Here is a 15,784-nt window from a genome sequence, read left to right as displayed (position 1 = left end):
GATGACCTAGACAGTCTGTCATTACTTGGGATCATCATCCCAAGATGAATATTTATTTTAAAGTTATAATTATCGATTAAATTTTCCAGGATTGTCCTTCAATTATTTTCAGTAAGTGATTTTATTCCCTCTTTGTTTTTTTTTATCTCAATTTTTATTATCAGTTGTCTATCCTTGTCATATGTACATTTTTTTTTTTTTATCAATCGGTGTATTTTTTAGAGTTGCCGAGAGGCTGCGCTACTATCGTTGTCATCATCATCATCATCATCAAAATCATCAAGCAACAACACACCAACATCAACAAAAAAAAAACAACATTTAATAAAGGATAGAAAATTTGACAGTGTCCTTTAAATTGAATAGAAAAAGAAAGATAAATATATATGTATATATTTTAACCATTTTAACATTTTGGAGCAAGTCTGTTACGAGGCCACTTGGGATTGCACCATTGTCCAGCAATGATACATACCAAAATGGACTCCGCCGAGTTGACGGCTGGATTCATTGACAATTTATCAATTATTTAATTATCATAAAATATATGCCAATATATCGTGATAATTGTTCATTCATAAAATAAAAGCGTTAATTTTGTTTTATATATTTTTTCAAAGTTTATTCAAGTGATACAGTGGTTAAAAAAAAAAAATTGCTCCTACAAAAACAAACAAAACAACAAAATTTAATATCAGAATGATATCACATTTTTATGTTTGGTTTATAAAAGATTATAAATTTATATATTGATATAAAATATTACATCCGGATATACAACACAAGGACTTTATTATAAATTGCTCAATAAATAAATTTAAAAAAAAATTAAATAATAATAAGAATTTTTGTTTATAAAAATAAATAAATATATCTTTAAAAAAGGTAATAATTATTTTAATAAATTATAATTTCTTAAGTTATTAATATATGATTTTATTTTTTTTAGATATTTTAAAATAATTAAAATAATAATGGAGAATGGAAATGATACTGAAACAGGATGGCAAGAATGTGCCAGCTGGTTAACAAGATGTGGTGCATTACGTGCTGATCATAAAGCAAATTGGCCATCAGCAAAACCATTTGATTTAGCATATACACTTAGAGATGGTGTACTTTTATGTAATTTATTAAATCTTGTTGATCCAGGATGTTTTGATATTAAAGATGTCAGTCAAAAACCACAAATGGCACAATTTTTATGTTTAAGAAATATTAAATTATTTTTAAATGTATGTTCAACAACATTTGGATTATCTGATTCTGATTTATTTGAAGCAAGTGTTTTATTTGATTTATCAAATTTTCATCAAGTACTATGTACACTATCAGCATTGTCATTCACATCAAGATTCCGTCGTAAAGGAATACAGTATGTTGCATTTATTTTTTAATTATATCAATCAATAATTGTTATTTTAAAAGGTCACAATGTTATTTATTTATATAAAAAAAAAAAAACAATATTATTCTTTAGGGGATTTTCTGTGGGTCGTGATCGATCACAGGAAGATGCATACAAGGACCTTCAAAGTGCTGGTGTTGGGTGAGTTATTTTTAATTCAATAATTTAATATTTATTATTCATTTTAAATTGATTTTTTATTGACTCATTGGGTCATTCAATTTAATCTTAAATTATTTAGTAATATTAAAACAAAAAATTTAAAGACAAAAACAGGTTTATTTTATTCAAAGAATACATATAATTTTCATGGCTTTATTTATTCATCATTGTTTTTATTTAAAAAAAAAAAAAAGAGAAAGAATAGAATAGAATAAAAAAAAAACAACAACAAATGATTGTATTGGTAAATTTAGAACAATGACACCTACTGTTGTGGGTTTTACCATTAAACCGAGAGCTGGGGAACTTGGTGAATCGGATGTTTATCAGGAGCTACTCTCCTTTTCAACAACACCAAGTAACGAGTGGTCCTTCGTCAAGGAGGTACTACATAATTAACAAAACAAAAAACAAATAACTTTCTTACAATTCGTTTGTTATATATTTGTTAAATATTTATTTATTTATTTATTTTTATTTATAATCTATATATTTAGTCTGATAATTATTAAAACGTTGTATCTAAATAATTGTTGTTGATAGTTAAATTATTTATTATCATTTAGGATTGTTTATAAATTATATTGTTGTATTAATTTTAATTCTGAATATTTTAAAATAACTTAGTTAATGTTTAGTTATCATCACAGTTAAATTATAAATAAAAACATTAGTTTTTATTTTCCATAGTTTATTATTAATTATTATGTAGATTGTATTTATTTTTTTTTATTTTTTTGCATGATTTTTTTATTCTTTATTTTGTTTTTATTTATTTATTTTCATTGAACGTAAATGGATCACATCAACACAACAATATTGGATTAAAAATAAAAAAATAATGATAATAATAAAGACGTGAGAATGAGGGTCGTCAAAGAAGACTACGTAGACGTGAGGGTGATGAGGCTGGTGCTGGGGCTTGTCATGTTAATAATGATCCAGCTTGTGAAGAGGATGGATATGGTGCTTATTGCAGTCAAATACAAAGTGAAGAAATTTATCATGATCTTTGTAGTCTTCAAATTCAAACATCTCCATTAGCACCGGAGGTTATTATTTATCATTTTTTTTTTTTTTTTTCTTCTTATTTTATTTATGTTAATTAATTTATTATGATTTTTTTTTTTTTTTTTTGATTAAATCTTTGCATGTGTTGCATAAATTGCACGAAAATTTATATAGGTATATATGTCGAAATGGAATATTATTAAATAGTAAATATTGTTGTTTGAAAATTTATAGGAAGGAGCAATACCAGGTGGTGGTGAAAAACGTGATTACGTTGTACAAGAATTAGTTGAAACTGAAAGAAATTATTCTGAAGTTTTAAGTAGTTTATTACGTCATTTTGCACGTCCATTATCATTACATTTACGTCCAGAAGAATCATCAAAAATTTTTTTTGGTATAAAAGAATTAGCTGAAATACATGCCGGTTTTCATAGTCAATTAAGAAAAGCCAAAAGTGGTGCTGAACTTGGACAAGTATTTCTTGATTGGCGAGAAAAATTTGTAATATATGGTGATTATTGTTCAAATTTAACATCAGCACAAAATTTATTACAAGAATTATGTAATAAAAATGAATTATTAAATCAAGAAGTTATAAAATGTCAACAAGAAGCAAATAATAGAAAATTTAAATTACGTGATATATTATCAGTACCAATGCAACGTGTATTAAAATATCATTTATTATTAGATAAACTTGTTGAAACAACACCACGTGAATGGACTGAAAATTTACGTCAATTAACAAAAGCACGTGAAGTTATGATTGATGTTGCACAATATATTGATGAAGTTAAACGTGATTCAGATACATTAGATATTATAAAAGATATACAAGCATCAATTGTTGATTGGGCATCACCAGTTGAATTAAAAGGCTATGGACGTTTATTAAAAGATGGTGAATTAAAAGTTAAAGCACATGGTGATCAACGTGTTAAAACAAGATGGGCATTTATATTTGAACAAACTGTTTTAATATGTAAAGCTGGTCGTGGTGATCAATATTGTTATCGTGAAACATTAAAACTAGATGATTATAGATTAGAAGATCATACTGGTCGTCGTACACTTGGTAGAGATTCAAGATGGTCATATCAATGGTTATTAGTACATAAACAAGCATACACAGCATATACATTATATGCTAGAACAGATGAACAAAAACAAATGTGGATAAAAGCATTACAAGATGCCATTGACACTATTAATCCAGCTGCATGTCGTACAACGAATCATAAATTTATATTAACAACATTTGATACAGCACGTAGTTGTCAAAGATGTAATAAATTTCTCAAGGGTCGTATATTTCAGGTATAAATATATATTTAACTATATTAATTTTAATTTAATTTACTTGTATGATAATGTTATTTTCATCTTGTCATTTTAAAACAGGGATATTGTTGTGAAGTTTGTCGACTTGCTGTACATAAACAATGTATACCATATTCAGGAAGATGTATACCAATACCACCACCGCCACCACCACCTCCACCACCAGTACCATGTGATAGAGGTTTATCAGTTAAATTATGGTTTGTACATGAAATGGGAAGAGATGTTGCAACACAACAATTAGAAGGACGTGAAGATGAAACATACATGTTAAGATTAAGACCTGCTGGACAACCAAGATTAAAACATGAAACAAATTATGCAATTAGTCTAATGTTAGTATATATTTATTTATTTTGTTACAATTTAATTAACAAATATTATATGATATTTTTAATTTCATCTTACAGGGCTGATGGTGCTGTTAAACATATTAGAGTTTTTAAACGTGATGTTGATGGTGCTGATTTATATTATTTGAGTGAATCAAGATTTTTTAAATCAGTTGTTGAACTTGTTGAATATTATCAAAGAGAATCATTAGCTGAAAATTTTGAAAAATTAGATAAAAGATTACTTTGGCCATTTAAACGTGTATTAGCTAAAGCATTATTTGATTTTCGTGCTATTGAACCAAATCAATTAAATTTACATCGTGGTTGTCGTGTTGTTGTGTTGAGTAAACAGGGTGATGCAAAAGGTTGGTGGAAAGGTAAAATTGGTGATTACGTTGGTTTTTTTCCAAAAGGATATGTTGAAGAAGTCAGAGAATAAATTAAACCATTAAATCTAATAATATAAGTTTTTTTTTTTTTTTTTTAATTAATTAACTAATAAACATTAAAATCCAAAGACCAAGGCCAATACTTTCTTTTGTGAAATATGCCTGTACGTTACACTAGTCCCAGGATTATAAAATTTCTTTTTTTTTTAAAAATCATTGATCGTCCAGATTTTTTATTTTAACATATCACAAGGAAAGTTAATCAGATCTAAATTGGCTTTAAAACAAAGAATATCTTTGAAAGAAAATAAATATATATATTATAAATGATAAAATTAAAAAATTGCCTCTAAGGAAAATTATTTTGTCTATTGACAAATTGCTTGATAAATATATATATATATATGCATCAAAAAAATATTTTTAATAATGATGCACTATTCCACTAGTTAATGATAAAATAAATCATAAAAAAAAATTAACAAAAATAAATAAAAAAGAAAAAAGTCATATAATAAAACAATATTTTTCAATTAATTGAGAACGCCTCTCTCCAATTGTGCCAATAAAACAATTTAAAAAAAAAAATAATAATAATAAACTAAAAAATATCTAGTTATATAATAATGAATATAAAATAATAAATAAATTGATGTATATATTTCAATTGTTGTAAAAATACAAAATACAATATTTTATGTCTCAGCGTAATAAAATTTTACGTCTGAAATTAAGTATTTTTTTTTAAGTTTGCTTATTTACATGAGATTCAAGTTTGTGTTTTTTTTTTTTTAATTATATATTTATGAATTATAAAAACTTATCTCTTTTTTGATAAACAATTGTTGCTATTTTAAGTGATAATCTTTTACATCCAGATTTAGCAAATAAATTGTGTGTTGATGAATCAAATGTAACATATGACATGACTTCATTAATATCATCATCACTTGGTTTATAATTTTTATCATTAAATTCAATTTCAATACAACGTTTAATATGTTTTTCTTCCATTGGTAAAAATGGTACATAATGATCAATTAAATTTGTACTTATTGTATGACTATTTTTAAAACCACCAATTTCATTAAATGCCCCCATTGTTATAATATTTTCAAAATCACTTAGCTTTGTATTATCACGATTACCACCATTTTCCCATATTTTAATTAATGTATTTATTATTTCATGACTACCAGTATTTGATAAAAAAATATATATTGCATTATTTGTTTTAATATCAATATGTTGATCATTATCATTATATATATTTTGATGTTTTCCATATTGTAAAAATGGTACAAGTACATTTAATACACCTTGTGGCATCATATCAACTTCATCAAATACAAATATTGAATTTGGACAATCAATTAAACTATCAATTATTTTTTTTTTAATTGATAATTTATATTTATCAATATGTTGATCATTTGTAAATTCTGTTCTACCATTAAAAAAATGATAATATTTACTATTTTCACCTTTTGTAAAATATGAATTTGCAATCATTGATGATAAATAATTTTTTCCTGAACCAGGTAGACCATGAAAACTCATTGTCAATGCTTTTTTTGGTTCTGGATTATTTATATGAGATGTCATTGCTGCTAATACTGTTGTATGTGCAATATGTTGACCAAATAGACGTTGATTCATTGCCATTTTTAGAGCTACAAAAAACAATTATAAATAAAATAATTAAACATTTGTTTTATTTAAAACATTTTAACAACACCAATAACAATAATAATTCAAACCTTGCATATCTTTTTTTATCCAATTTTCATTGTTACAACATTCATTGCTTTTACAATCATTTGTAAAATATTTAAATCCAGAATAAATTGATCCAGCTGTAAATACTGCACCAGCTCCAATAGTTATTGGATCAAAACATGATGTCTCTTGAAAATAATAAATCAACCAAAGTGACAATGTTACAACACTACGTTTAATATTCATCACAATAACTATCACTTAAACTTAAATTATAATCAAATTTATTTATTATTTTTTGGACTTTATTTATGAAATTAACATTAAAGATCTTTTGCAACAACACACCCGGCATCATCCATGTTTTATTTTCTTTTTTCCAAGGTCAACATCGTCATCTTGGGTTTGTGTGTGATGAAAATAAAAAAAAATCAAAGACAGTTGATGATAAGGTAGAAATCATTTTTTTAATTCAACAACAAGTGGATCTTTGATTTCTTAATTATTTATTTATAACAATTTCAAGTTAGAAAAATAAAACTCTAGATTTAAAATTAAAAAAAATAATAATATACTATATCAAACAATATTATGTTTCATCTTTACTACGATTTTTATACAAAATAGTTGCTGTTTTTTGTTCAATTCTTTTACATCCAGACTTGGAAAATCTATGATAAGGTGGCTCTTCAAATGTAACATAAGCCATAACATCCTGAATTGATTCATCATTAGCAACAGCATCACGTGAATTAAATGCATATTCAATACAAAGTTTAATATGTTCATATTCAAGTTGCAAAAATGGTACATAATGATCAATTAAATTAGCACTTATAGCATCACTTTTATAAAATCCACCTTTTTCATTAAATGCACCAAGTGATATTAAATGTTCAAAATCACTTAGTACCATATCATTACGTTTTTTACCATTATTATTAAGCATTATCATTGTATCAATAATTTCTTGACTTCCAGTATTTGTTAAAAATATATATATTGCACGATTTGTTATTATATCAATAAAATAACCATTGTGATGTATTTTTTTATTTCTTTTGTAATTTAAAAATGGTACAAGTACATCTAGTACACCTGGTTGCATCATATCAACTTCATCAAATACAAATATTGATTCTGGACATGTTTTTAAATTTTCAATAACCATATCATATAATAGCTTTTTATATTCATCAATTGATCCATCCAATGGAAAATCACTTCTACTATTTATAAAATGATAATATTTACTATCTTCACCATTTTTAAAATATGCATTTGCAATCATTGTTGCTAAATAATTTTTACCAGTACCAGTTTTACCATGAAATATCATTGTCAATGGTTTTGATGGATTTTTATCAATTAAATGAGATCCAATTGCAGCTAAAACATAGCTTCCAGCAATATGTTGACCATATAAATTTTTATTAATCATCAATTCTAATTCTTGAAAATAAAAAGGTAATAATTATTATTTATTTATCTGATTTTAAACTAGCACTTATTATGTTATATATTACCAGTTATATTTTTTTTTATATCATCAATTAAACATTGATCATTATGATAAAATGATGATTTTAATTTTAAAAATAATTTACTTGTAGTGTCATATGTTATACTTAACAATGGTTGAAAATTATTTATAAAACATGATGTTTCTTGTTGATGGATGAATAATATTAATATTGTAAGTAAATACGTTTTAACAATCATCTTTTATTTATTTTTTTTAACACTTGTTATTTAATTAAATTATAAACAATGGTTGTCTAGAACATAATAAACTTGTATCATATTTTTTGTTTATATATATGATACCTTTCAGTTATTATTGTGATAATTCGTGATTGTTATTGAATGGTTGTTTGTAAAATTTTATGTTTTTTGTTTGGTAAACAGCTGATTCAAGATGATGAAAAAAAAAATAAAAAAAAGAGAATATAAGCAGCGCCCTCCTATATAACTAAGGCATAAATCAAACCAAATTAAGTTAATAAAGAAAAAACGAATTATTATTGGATCTTTTATTTAAATAGTGAACTTATTTTAATTTTAAGTTAGTATTTAAAAAATTCGAAAATACCTCCCTTTAGCATTCTATATTCCTGATGAATGATAAATGAGATCTTTGAAAATTACTTCTTCGATTTTTTTCCTCCTCGAGTTTCTGTTTGCCTAATTTTTTTTCAGAATTTTTTTGATTTGTATTTTTAAAAATTTCGAATACCTCTTTGTTCATTCTACGTTCCTAATACAAATCTATAATTTTTTCACAAATTTCTCAAAATAATTGGAAATAAAAATTTTCGAGTATCAGGAACATAGGATGAGCAAAGAGGTATTTGATATTTTCGGAAATACCTCCTCGCTCATTCTATGTTCCTGATACTCGGAAATTTTTTTTTCCACAAATTTTTTTGATATTTGATAGAAAAAAAAAATTTTCGAGTATCAGGAACATAGAATGAGCGAAGAGGTATTTGATATTTTTGAAATTTTTTTAATGTTTTATAGTTCCTAAAAAAACAATAGATGGCGCTGAACTTGTTGACCCAAAAAATACCTCTTTGCCTGTTCTATAACCCTGATGAAACAGCCCTCTTCTATCTTGAATATTTCAATGTGTTTACTCTATAGTTCCTAAAAAAAACAATAGATGGCGCTAAACTCGTTGACCCAAAAAATACCTCTTTGCCTGTTTTATAACCCTGATAAAACAGCCCTCTTCTATCTTCAATATTTTAACGTGTTTACTCTATAGTTCCTAAAAAAAATAATAGATGGCGCTGAACTTGTTGACCCAAAAAATACCTCTTTGCCTGTTCTATTCCCCTGATAAAACAGCCCTCTTCTATCTTCAATATTTCAATGTGTTTACTCTATAGTTCCTGAAAAAAACAATAGATGGCGCTGAACTTGTTGACCCAAAGAATACCTCTTTGCCTGTTCTATAACCCTGATAAAACAGCCCTCTTCTATCTTGAATATTTCAATGTGTTTACTCTATAGTTCCTGAAAAAAACAATAGATGGCGCTGAACTTGTTGACCCAAAAAATACCTCTTTGCCTGTTTTATAACCCTGATAAAACAGCCCTCTTCTATCTTCAATATTTTAACGTGTTTACTCTATAGTTCCTGAAAAAAACAATAGATGGCGCTGAACTTGTTGACCCAAAAAATACCTCTTTGCCTGTTTTATAACCCTGATAAAACAGCCCTCTTCTATCTTGAATATTTCAATGTGTTTACTCTATAGTTCCTAAAAAAAACAATAGATGGCGCTGAACTTGTTGACCCAAAAAATACCTCTTTGCCTGTTCTATAACCCTGATAAAACAGCCCTCTTCTATCTTGAATATTTCAATGTGTTTACTCTATAGTTCCTAAAAAAACAATAGATGGCGCTGAACTTGTTGACCCAAAAAATACCTCTTTGCCTGTTCTATAACCCTGATGAAACAGCCCTCTTCTATCTTGAATATTTCAATGTGTTTACTCTATAGTACCTAAAAAAAACAATAGATGGCGCTAAACTTGTTGACCCAAAAAATACCTCTTTGCCTGTTCTATAACCCTGATAAAACAGCCTTCTTCTATCTTGAATATTTCAATGTGTTTACTCTATAGTACCTAAAAAAAACAATAGATGGCGCTGAACTTGTTGACCCAAAAAATACCTCTTTGCCTGTTCTATAACCCTGATAAAACAGCCCTCTTCTATCTTCAATATTTTAACGTGTTTACTCTATAGTTCCTAAAAAAATAATAGATGGCGCTGAACTTGTTGACCCAAAAAATACCTCTTTGCCTGTTCTATTACCCTGATAAAACAGCCCTCTTCTATCTTCAATATTTCAATGTGTTTACTCTATAGTTCCTGAAAAAAACAATAGATGGCGCTGAACTTGTTGACCCAAAGAATACCTCTTTGCCTGTTCTATAACCCTGATAAAACAGCCCTCTTCTATCTTGAATATTTCAATGTGTTTGCTCTAGAGTTCCTGAAAAAAACAATAGATGGCGCTGAACTTGTTGACCCAAAAAATACCTCTTTGCCTGTTCTATTACCCTGATAAAACAGCCTTCTTCTATCTTGAATATTTCAATGTGTTTACTCTATAGTACCTAAAAAAACAATAGATGGCGCTGAACTTGTTGACCCAAAAAATACCTCTTTGCCTGTTCTATAACCCTGATGAAACAGCCCTCTTCTATCTTGAATATTTCAATGTGTTTACTCTATAGTACCTAAAAAAAACAATAGATGGCGCTAAACTTGTTGACCCAAAAATTAAAAAAATATCAAATACCTCTTTGCTTATTCTATGATCCTGATACTCAAAAATTTTTTTCCCACAAATTTTTTGAAATTAAAAAAAAAAAAAATTTTTTTGAAAATACCTCCTTGCTTATCCTATGTTCCTAATACAAATCTAAGATTTTTCCACAAATTTTTTGAAATTTGATAGAAAAAAAAATTTTTGAGTATCCGGAACATAGAATGAGCAAAGAGGTATTTCATATTTTCGAAAATACCTCCTTGCTCATTCTATGTTCCTAATACAAATCTAAGATTTTTCCACAAATTTTTTGGAATTTAATAGGAAAAAAATTTTTTGAGTATCCGGAACATAGAATGAACTATCAAATTCGGTCATTCTATGTTCCGGATATTCGAATATTTTTTTTCTATCAGAAATTTAAAATTTAGTATAGTTCCAGAATGAGCGAGGAGGTATTTTTAAAAAAAACTTCAAAAAATGAATTATCAAAAATAAAAAAAGTGAATTCAAAAAATAAAAAATATGAAAAGAGTAAATTTCGAAATAAATTAGGCAGACAGAAAATTGAAGAGGTATATTGTCAATAACATATTCGTTCAATCCCAAAACTTATGATTTATCCAATAAATAAAAAATAAATGTATACATTCGAGGTATATTGTCAATAACATATTCGTTCAATCCCAAAACTTATGTATTATTTATTCTAATTTATTCACACAATAATTAGTAACCATTAAGAAAATGAATTGAAGAAACCCAATAAATAAAAAATAAATGTATACATTCTCAATGAATATAATATTTTTAATGAACATTTAGTTTCATTAAGAACATTTCATACGTGATAATTGTACCAGCAACCTGGGACAGAAAAATTAAAAAAAAATGTAACATTATATTAGATACAATACATGATTATTATAATATTTATAAATAATTAAATAAATAAACAAATAAATAAACTAACCGTTAGTAAAAACCTACGAGTAATGAGAAAAAAGTTCATTCCTGTTAATGTGACATCATCATGCGACAGTTGAAATTGTAATCTTTGTGCCTGCAATTTCATAATTTTAAAGTATTTGGATAAACATTAAAACAAGATTGATTTAAAACAAATATATATATTAAAACCTCGAGAGTAAATTTTGATGATGGACACTCGTATATAAAGGAAAGTATAATTTTATTTTTCAAATGAATACTTGATGCTGAAAATAAAGTTATCATCAATCTCATTGTGACAAATCCAATTGAATAAAAATATGAAATTTTAGTTATGCTTTCATTTGATCTAAAAAATAATTATATTATATTATATGTATATTAACGACAAATAAATATTATTTTAAAAAGATCTTACGATAATCCAAAATAAAGTTTTGCACAAATCCAATAAAAATTATGAGTAACAGATATTAGTATTAGTGGTGATAAGATTTCATCTGTGTCTTTGACAATTTCACTTAAAATATTATAATTAATTCTAACTTGATACCAATAATTTTCATAATCACTCCAAATATTTTGATTCATAATTAATTTGTTTAAAAATTTGTAACGTTCTGCAAGAGAAACTGATACCTAGAGAAAAAAACAGCGTAAATATTTTATTTAACAATATTTTTATTAATTAAAAAAAAAAATAGTTTAAATTATTTAAAATATTTTACCAGTATTATAAAGAGATCAGTAAAGCTCCAAATGTATGCAGCATATGAATCAACAATTAATAAATAACTTCGGCTCATTATGGTTATATCTAATTTCGAAATTTAAAAATTACTATTCAATTAAACAAATTATATTATTTAGAAAAAAGAAAAATGATTGTTAATTAGTTTTACATTTATTGTAGCTACTGTTATTATTAACAATTGCACAAAATTTCGATTCAGATGATAGTGAAAAACGATTTTCATAAAGCCACCATGCATGGTCAAACACACCAGCTGTTATTATGATCAAAGAAATTGAATTTATTTTCCACCATAATTTTGGATATCCATGATTGTGTAAACTAAAATTTAAAATAAATTAATTTGTTTATTTATTTATTAGATAACAATTGATTCATATACTTTTTTGATAATTCTTCCATTTCTTTCCATTTTTTTTTAAGTTTAATCCATCTTGGTGATAAACAAATAAATATTATTAATTCAATAGCACCAACTCCGTAGAATGAAACTTGAACAATGCCAAATGAATAACCAACTAAAAAAATTTAATATTTTATTATTTATACCTATGTTTATTTTTATAAAAATAAATTTTATACCTTTAGTACCAAAAAAACAACCAACTCCTCCATTTATTGTTATAATTAATACAGACAAACATTTTATACTCAAAAAAATAATGCAAATGATAATTAATAAAGTATAAAATACTTGATATAATTTATTATTGTTTAAAAATTTTTTTGAATTATTATTAGCTTCAAAAATTGGAAATACACCAAATAGTTGACTTAATTTCATAACTGGTTTCATTGATTTGTGAAAACATTCTGTATCCTTTTAATAAAATTTATATTATTATTTATTTTTAATAATAAAATATTGGTTTATTTATAAAAAATTTCAATTACTCACATCAGTAATTATATATTTTTTTTTAAATAACAATTTTTCCGAATTATTATGCTGCCACATTTTTTATTAGTTTAACAACTTAAAAAAAACAAATGATGGATAGTAAACTCTTTCCATACTCGAAACAAAACAAAAAAATTATAACACTTTTTAACTTCGTTGTCATTCTCGTAAATTAAAAAATGAAATAATAATTTTTTTATGTGTTATTATGTAAGACAACAACAATGAATATTTAAAAGTCTATTTAAATCAATAATATATATCTATTTTTCAATATTGCGCCTGATGTATTATCAATCATTGACATAATATTATTATAATGTAGAATAAATAAAAAAAATAATTAAATTAAAAAACATATTGATTCAATAAATATATCAATATTTAAAAAAATATCCATTAAATAAATTAATGATTGTCACTTGCATTGGAAAATTGTAGAAGAATAATTTCATAAGTGACGAGTGTACCTGCAATCTAATAAATTAAATTACATAATTTATATATAAAAAAAATTATTAGTTTTAATATTTAAAAAGACAACTTACACTTAAAATAAATGTACGTGTGACAATGAAAAAATTCATTCCTGTAAGTGCAACTTGATCATTCATCATTTGATATTGTAATCTTTTAGTCTGCAAAAAAATAAAACAAATAAATAGATAACTGTAAAATAATATTAACATTAAATAAATAATTTATGTAAAAAACCTCAATAGTAAATTTTGATGTTGGACATTGATAAATTATTGATAAAATAATTTTACTTTGTTCATTAACTCTTGATAATGAAAACAAAACGATCATCATTTTGATAATAAAAAATCCAAATGAACAAAACGAATACAATGTTGTCATATTTATATCTTTTTCTATTCTGCAATAAATATTAATTATTAATTATTATATTTACTAATCTTACAATCTTAAGTTATTACGATTTATTATTTATAGACTTACGATATTCCAATAAAAAGTGATGTACAAATATAAAGAAAATTATTAAAAAATGATAAAAGTATTAGAGGTGAAATAATATCGTCAGATTTTTTGACAAGATTACTCAAAGTATTGTAAATAATTCTCAATTTATACCAATAATTTTCATGATTAATCCAAATTGATGAATTGATAACAAAATTATTCATTAGCTTATATCTTTCTGCAAGTCCCGTTGATATCTGTTATTAATTAAATATATTTATTTATTTTAGATATATATATATGATTCAATTTATTCAATATTGTATTACCAAAATAATAAATAAATCAGTAAAATTTGATACACAGCGTGGAAGGTGTGATATAATTAACAAAAAAATATCAAAACATCGAATGACTGTAAATGAGTTTTAAAAAAAATTATATCAATATTAATAAATTATTGTTAGATATTTGATTCTAACTCACAATAGTCGAGTAAATTCATCGGCTCATTTGATGTGTCTAAATAAATATGATGGTCCCAGCATGTATTGCAATATTTTGATTTATTTCTCAAAAAAAATTGTTGAAAAATCCACCAACCATGTTGAAAAAATGTGCAAGACATTATAATACTAGTAATTATTATAAATTTCAAACGAAGTTTTGGATAATTAATATTAAACCTAGAAAAAAGAAAATAATCATAATAACAATTATTATTATTGAAAATAAAATTATTCTTTTAAATAATTTACCGTGTAAATTGTATTTCCATTAATTTCCAATTTTTTACAAGTTGAATCCAATTTTTTTGTAATCGATAAAATATTATAAATTCAATAAGAGTTATTATAAAATATATTGTTTCTGATACCGATGCGGTAAATCCAACTACAAATAAATGATTTATGTATATAATTTAAAAAATATAGAATTTTTTTTTGTTTTTACCATTAGGACTAAAACTGCAATTATTTAAATCCATCAAATTCATAAACATAAATGATGTAACTCTTAAAACTAAACTACAAAGACCTATTAATACCATAAAAGTATAAAAATATTTAAATAATGTAATATAATTATTAGAATTCATTTGTAAAATTGTATTATCTTTTTTTGGGATTAAAAAAATTCCAAAAAATTGACCTAATTTTAGAATTGGTTTTAGTGATTTGTAGAAACATTCTTTATCCTAGAGAAAAAGAAATAAGTAAATAAATAACTTTTCTAATGTAATTTAATATAAAAGAATAAGAAAAATCACATATACTTACGTGATTTAATAATTCTTTCATCTTTCAATAATTTTTTTTTATTAGAAATAATAATCGTCAAATAATCAAATTCTATCTAATGTATTTTGATATTTAAAAAATAATTAAATTTTCTATTAAAGAAATATAATAGTTACTATTGTGAGTTTGGATTTAAACTAAACGATAAAGTGCAATAATAAAATATGAAAGATTTTAGATAGTAAATATTGATTTATACAAATAAATTATTTATAAAAAATTACTTTACTTTATTAAATTTTATTATAAACTTACGTAACATATCAAACAATAACATACACAATTTTTTAAT

General features: G+C 24.5%; 3 protein-coding genes across 4 annotated transcripts; 1 reads left to right on the top strand and 2 right to left on the bottom strand.

Annotated features, from left to right (window-relative positions):
• Positions 1-4: 4 nt before the first annotated feature.
• On the top strand, positions 5-6,039 carry LOC122856751 (protein vav). Of its 2 annotated transcripts, none has more exons than XM_044158562.1 (8): positions 5-111; positions 223-885; positions 950-1,375; positions 1,481-1,549; positions 2,427-2,622; positions 2,816-3,901; positions 3,986-4,260; positions 4,336-6,039. In XM_044158562.1, exons 3-8 carry the CDS (start codon positions 975-977, stop codon positions 4,697-4,699), a joined length of 2,391 nt encoding a protein of 796 aa, XP_044014497.1. In that variant the 5' UTR covers positions 5-111; positions 223-885; positions 950-974; the 3' UTR covers positions 4,700-6,039. The 2 variants fall into 2 exon arrangements, with proteins under 2 accessions (XP_044014497.1, XP_044014504.1); XM_044158569.1 differs by lacking the exon at positions 2,427-2,622 and adding an exon at positions 1,825-1,954.
• Positions 5,460-6,803, bottom strand: LOC122857151 (torsin-1A-like). Its single transcript, XM_044159177.1, has 2 exons — positions 6,410-6,803; positions 5,460-6,322 (listed from the first exon to the last, which is right to left on the bottom strand). Exons 1-2 carry the CDS (start codon positions 6,612-6,614, stop codon positions 5,460-5,462), a joined length of 1,068 nt encoding a protein of 355 aa, XP_044015112.1. The 5' UTR covers positions 6,615-6,803.
• Positions 6,804-6,855: 52 nt separating this feature from the next.
• Positions 6,856-8,268, bottom strand: LOC122857177 (torsin-1A-like). Its single transcript, XM_044159221.1, has 2 exons — positions 7,895-8,268; positions 6,856-7,820 (listed from the first exon to the last, which is right to left on the bottom strand). The coding sequence occupies exons 1-2, from the start codon at positions 8,088-8,090 to the stop codon at positions 6,958-6,960; spliced, it is 1,059 nt and encodes a 352-aa protein (XP_044015156.1). The 5' UTR covers positions 8,091-8,268; the 3' UTR covers positions 6,856-6,957.
• Positions 8,269-15,784: the final 7,516 nt, after the last annotated feature.

Source organism: Aphidius gifuensis, linkage group LG1 (genome assembly GCF_014905175.1).
Source record: "Aphidius gifuensis isolate YNYX2018 linkage group LG1, ASM1490517v1, whole genome shotgun sequence".
Classification (NCBI taxonomy): Eukaryota; Metazoa; Arthropoda; class Insecta; order Hymenoptera; family Braconidae; genus Aphidius; species Aphidius gifuensis.
The sequence above is the reverse complement of the archived record's forward strand: the minus strand, read 5'-3'. Positions and strand labels throughout refer to the sequence as shown.

What these genes read in the sequence shown, in the direction of transcription:
- LOC122856751 (XM_044158562.1), top strand. Translation starts at nt 975, where the DNA reads ATGGAGAATGGAAATGATACTGAAACAGGATGGCAAGAATGTGCCAGC. An exon ending in CTTCAAAGTGCTGGTGTTGG is followed by an intron (nt 1,550 to 2,426) that starts GTGAGTTATTTT and finishes ATAATAATAAAG; the next exon opens with ACGTGAGAATGAGGGTCGTC. An exon ending in TCAAGGGTCGTATATTTCAG is followed by an intron (nt 3,902 to 3,985) that starts GTATAAATATAT and finishes ATTTTAAAACAG; the next exon opens with GGATATTGTTGTGAAGTTTG.
- LOC122857151 (XM_044159177.1), bottom strand. Translation starts at nt 6,614, where the DNA reads ATGAATATTAAACGTAGTGTTGTAACATTGTCACTTTGGTTGATTTAT. An exon ending in GATAAAAAAAGATATGCAAG is followed by an intron (nt 6,323 to 6,409) that starts GTTTGAATTATT and finishes TGTTTTTTGTAG; the next exon opens with CTCTAAAAATGGCAATGAAT.
- LOC122857177 (XM_044159221.1), bottom strand. Translation starts at nt 8,090, where the DNA reads ATGATTGTTAAAACGTATTTACTTACAATATTAATATTATTCATCCAT. An exon ending in TATAAAAAAAAATATAACTG is followed by an intron (nt 7,821 to 7,894) that starts GTAATATATAAC and finishes TTTATTTTCAAG; the next exon opens with AATTAGAATTGATGATTAAT.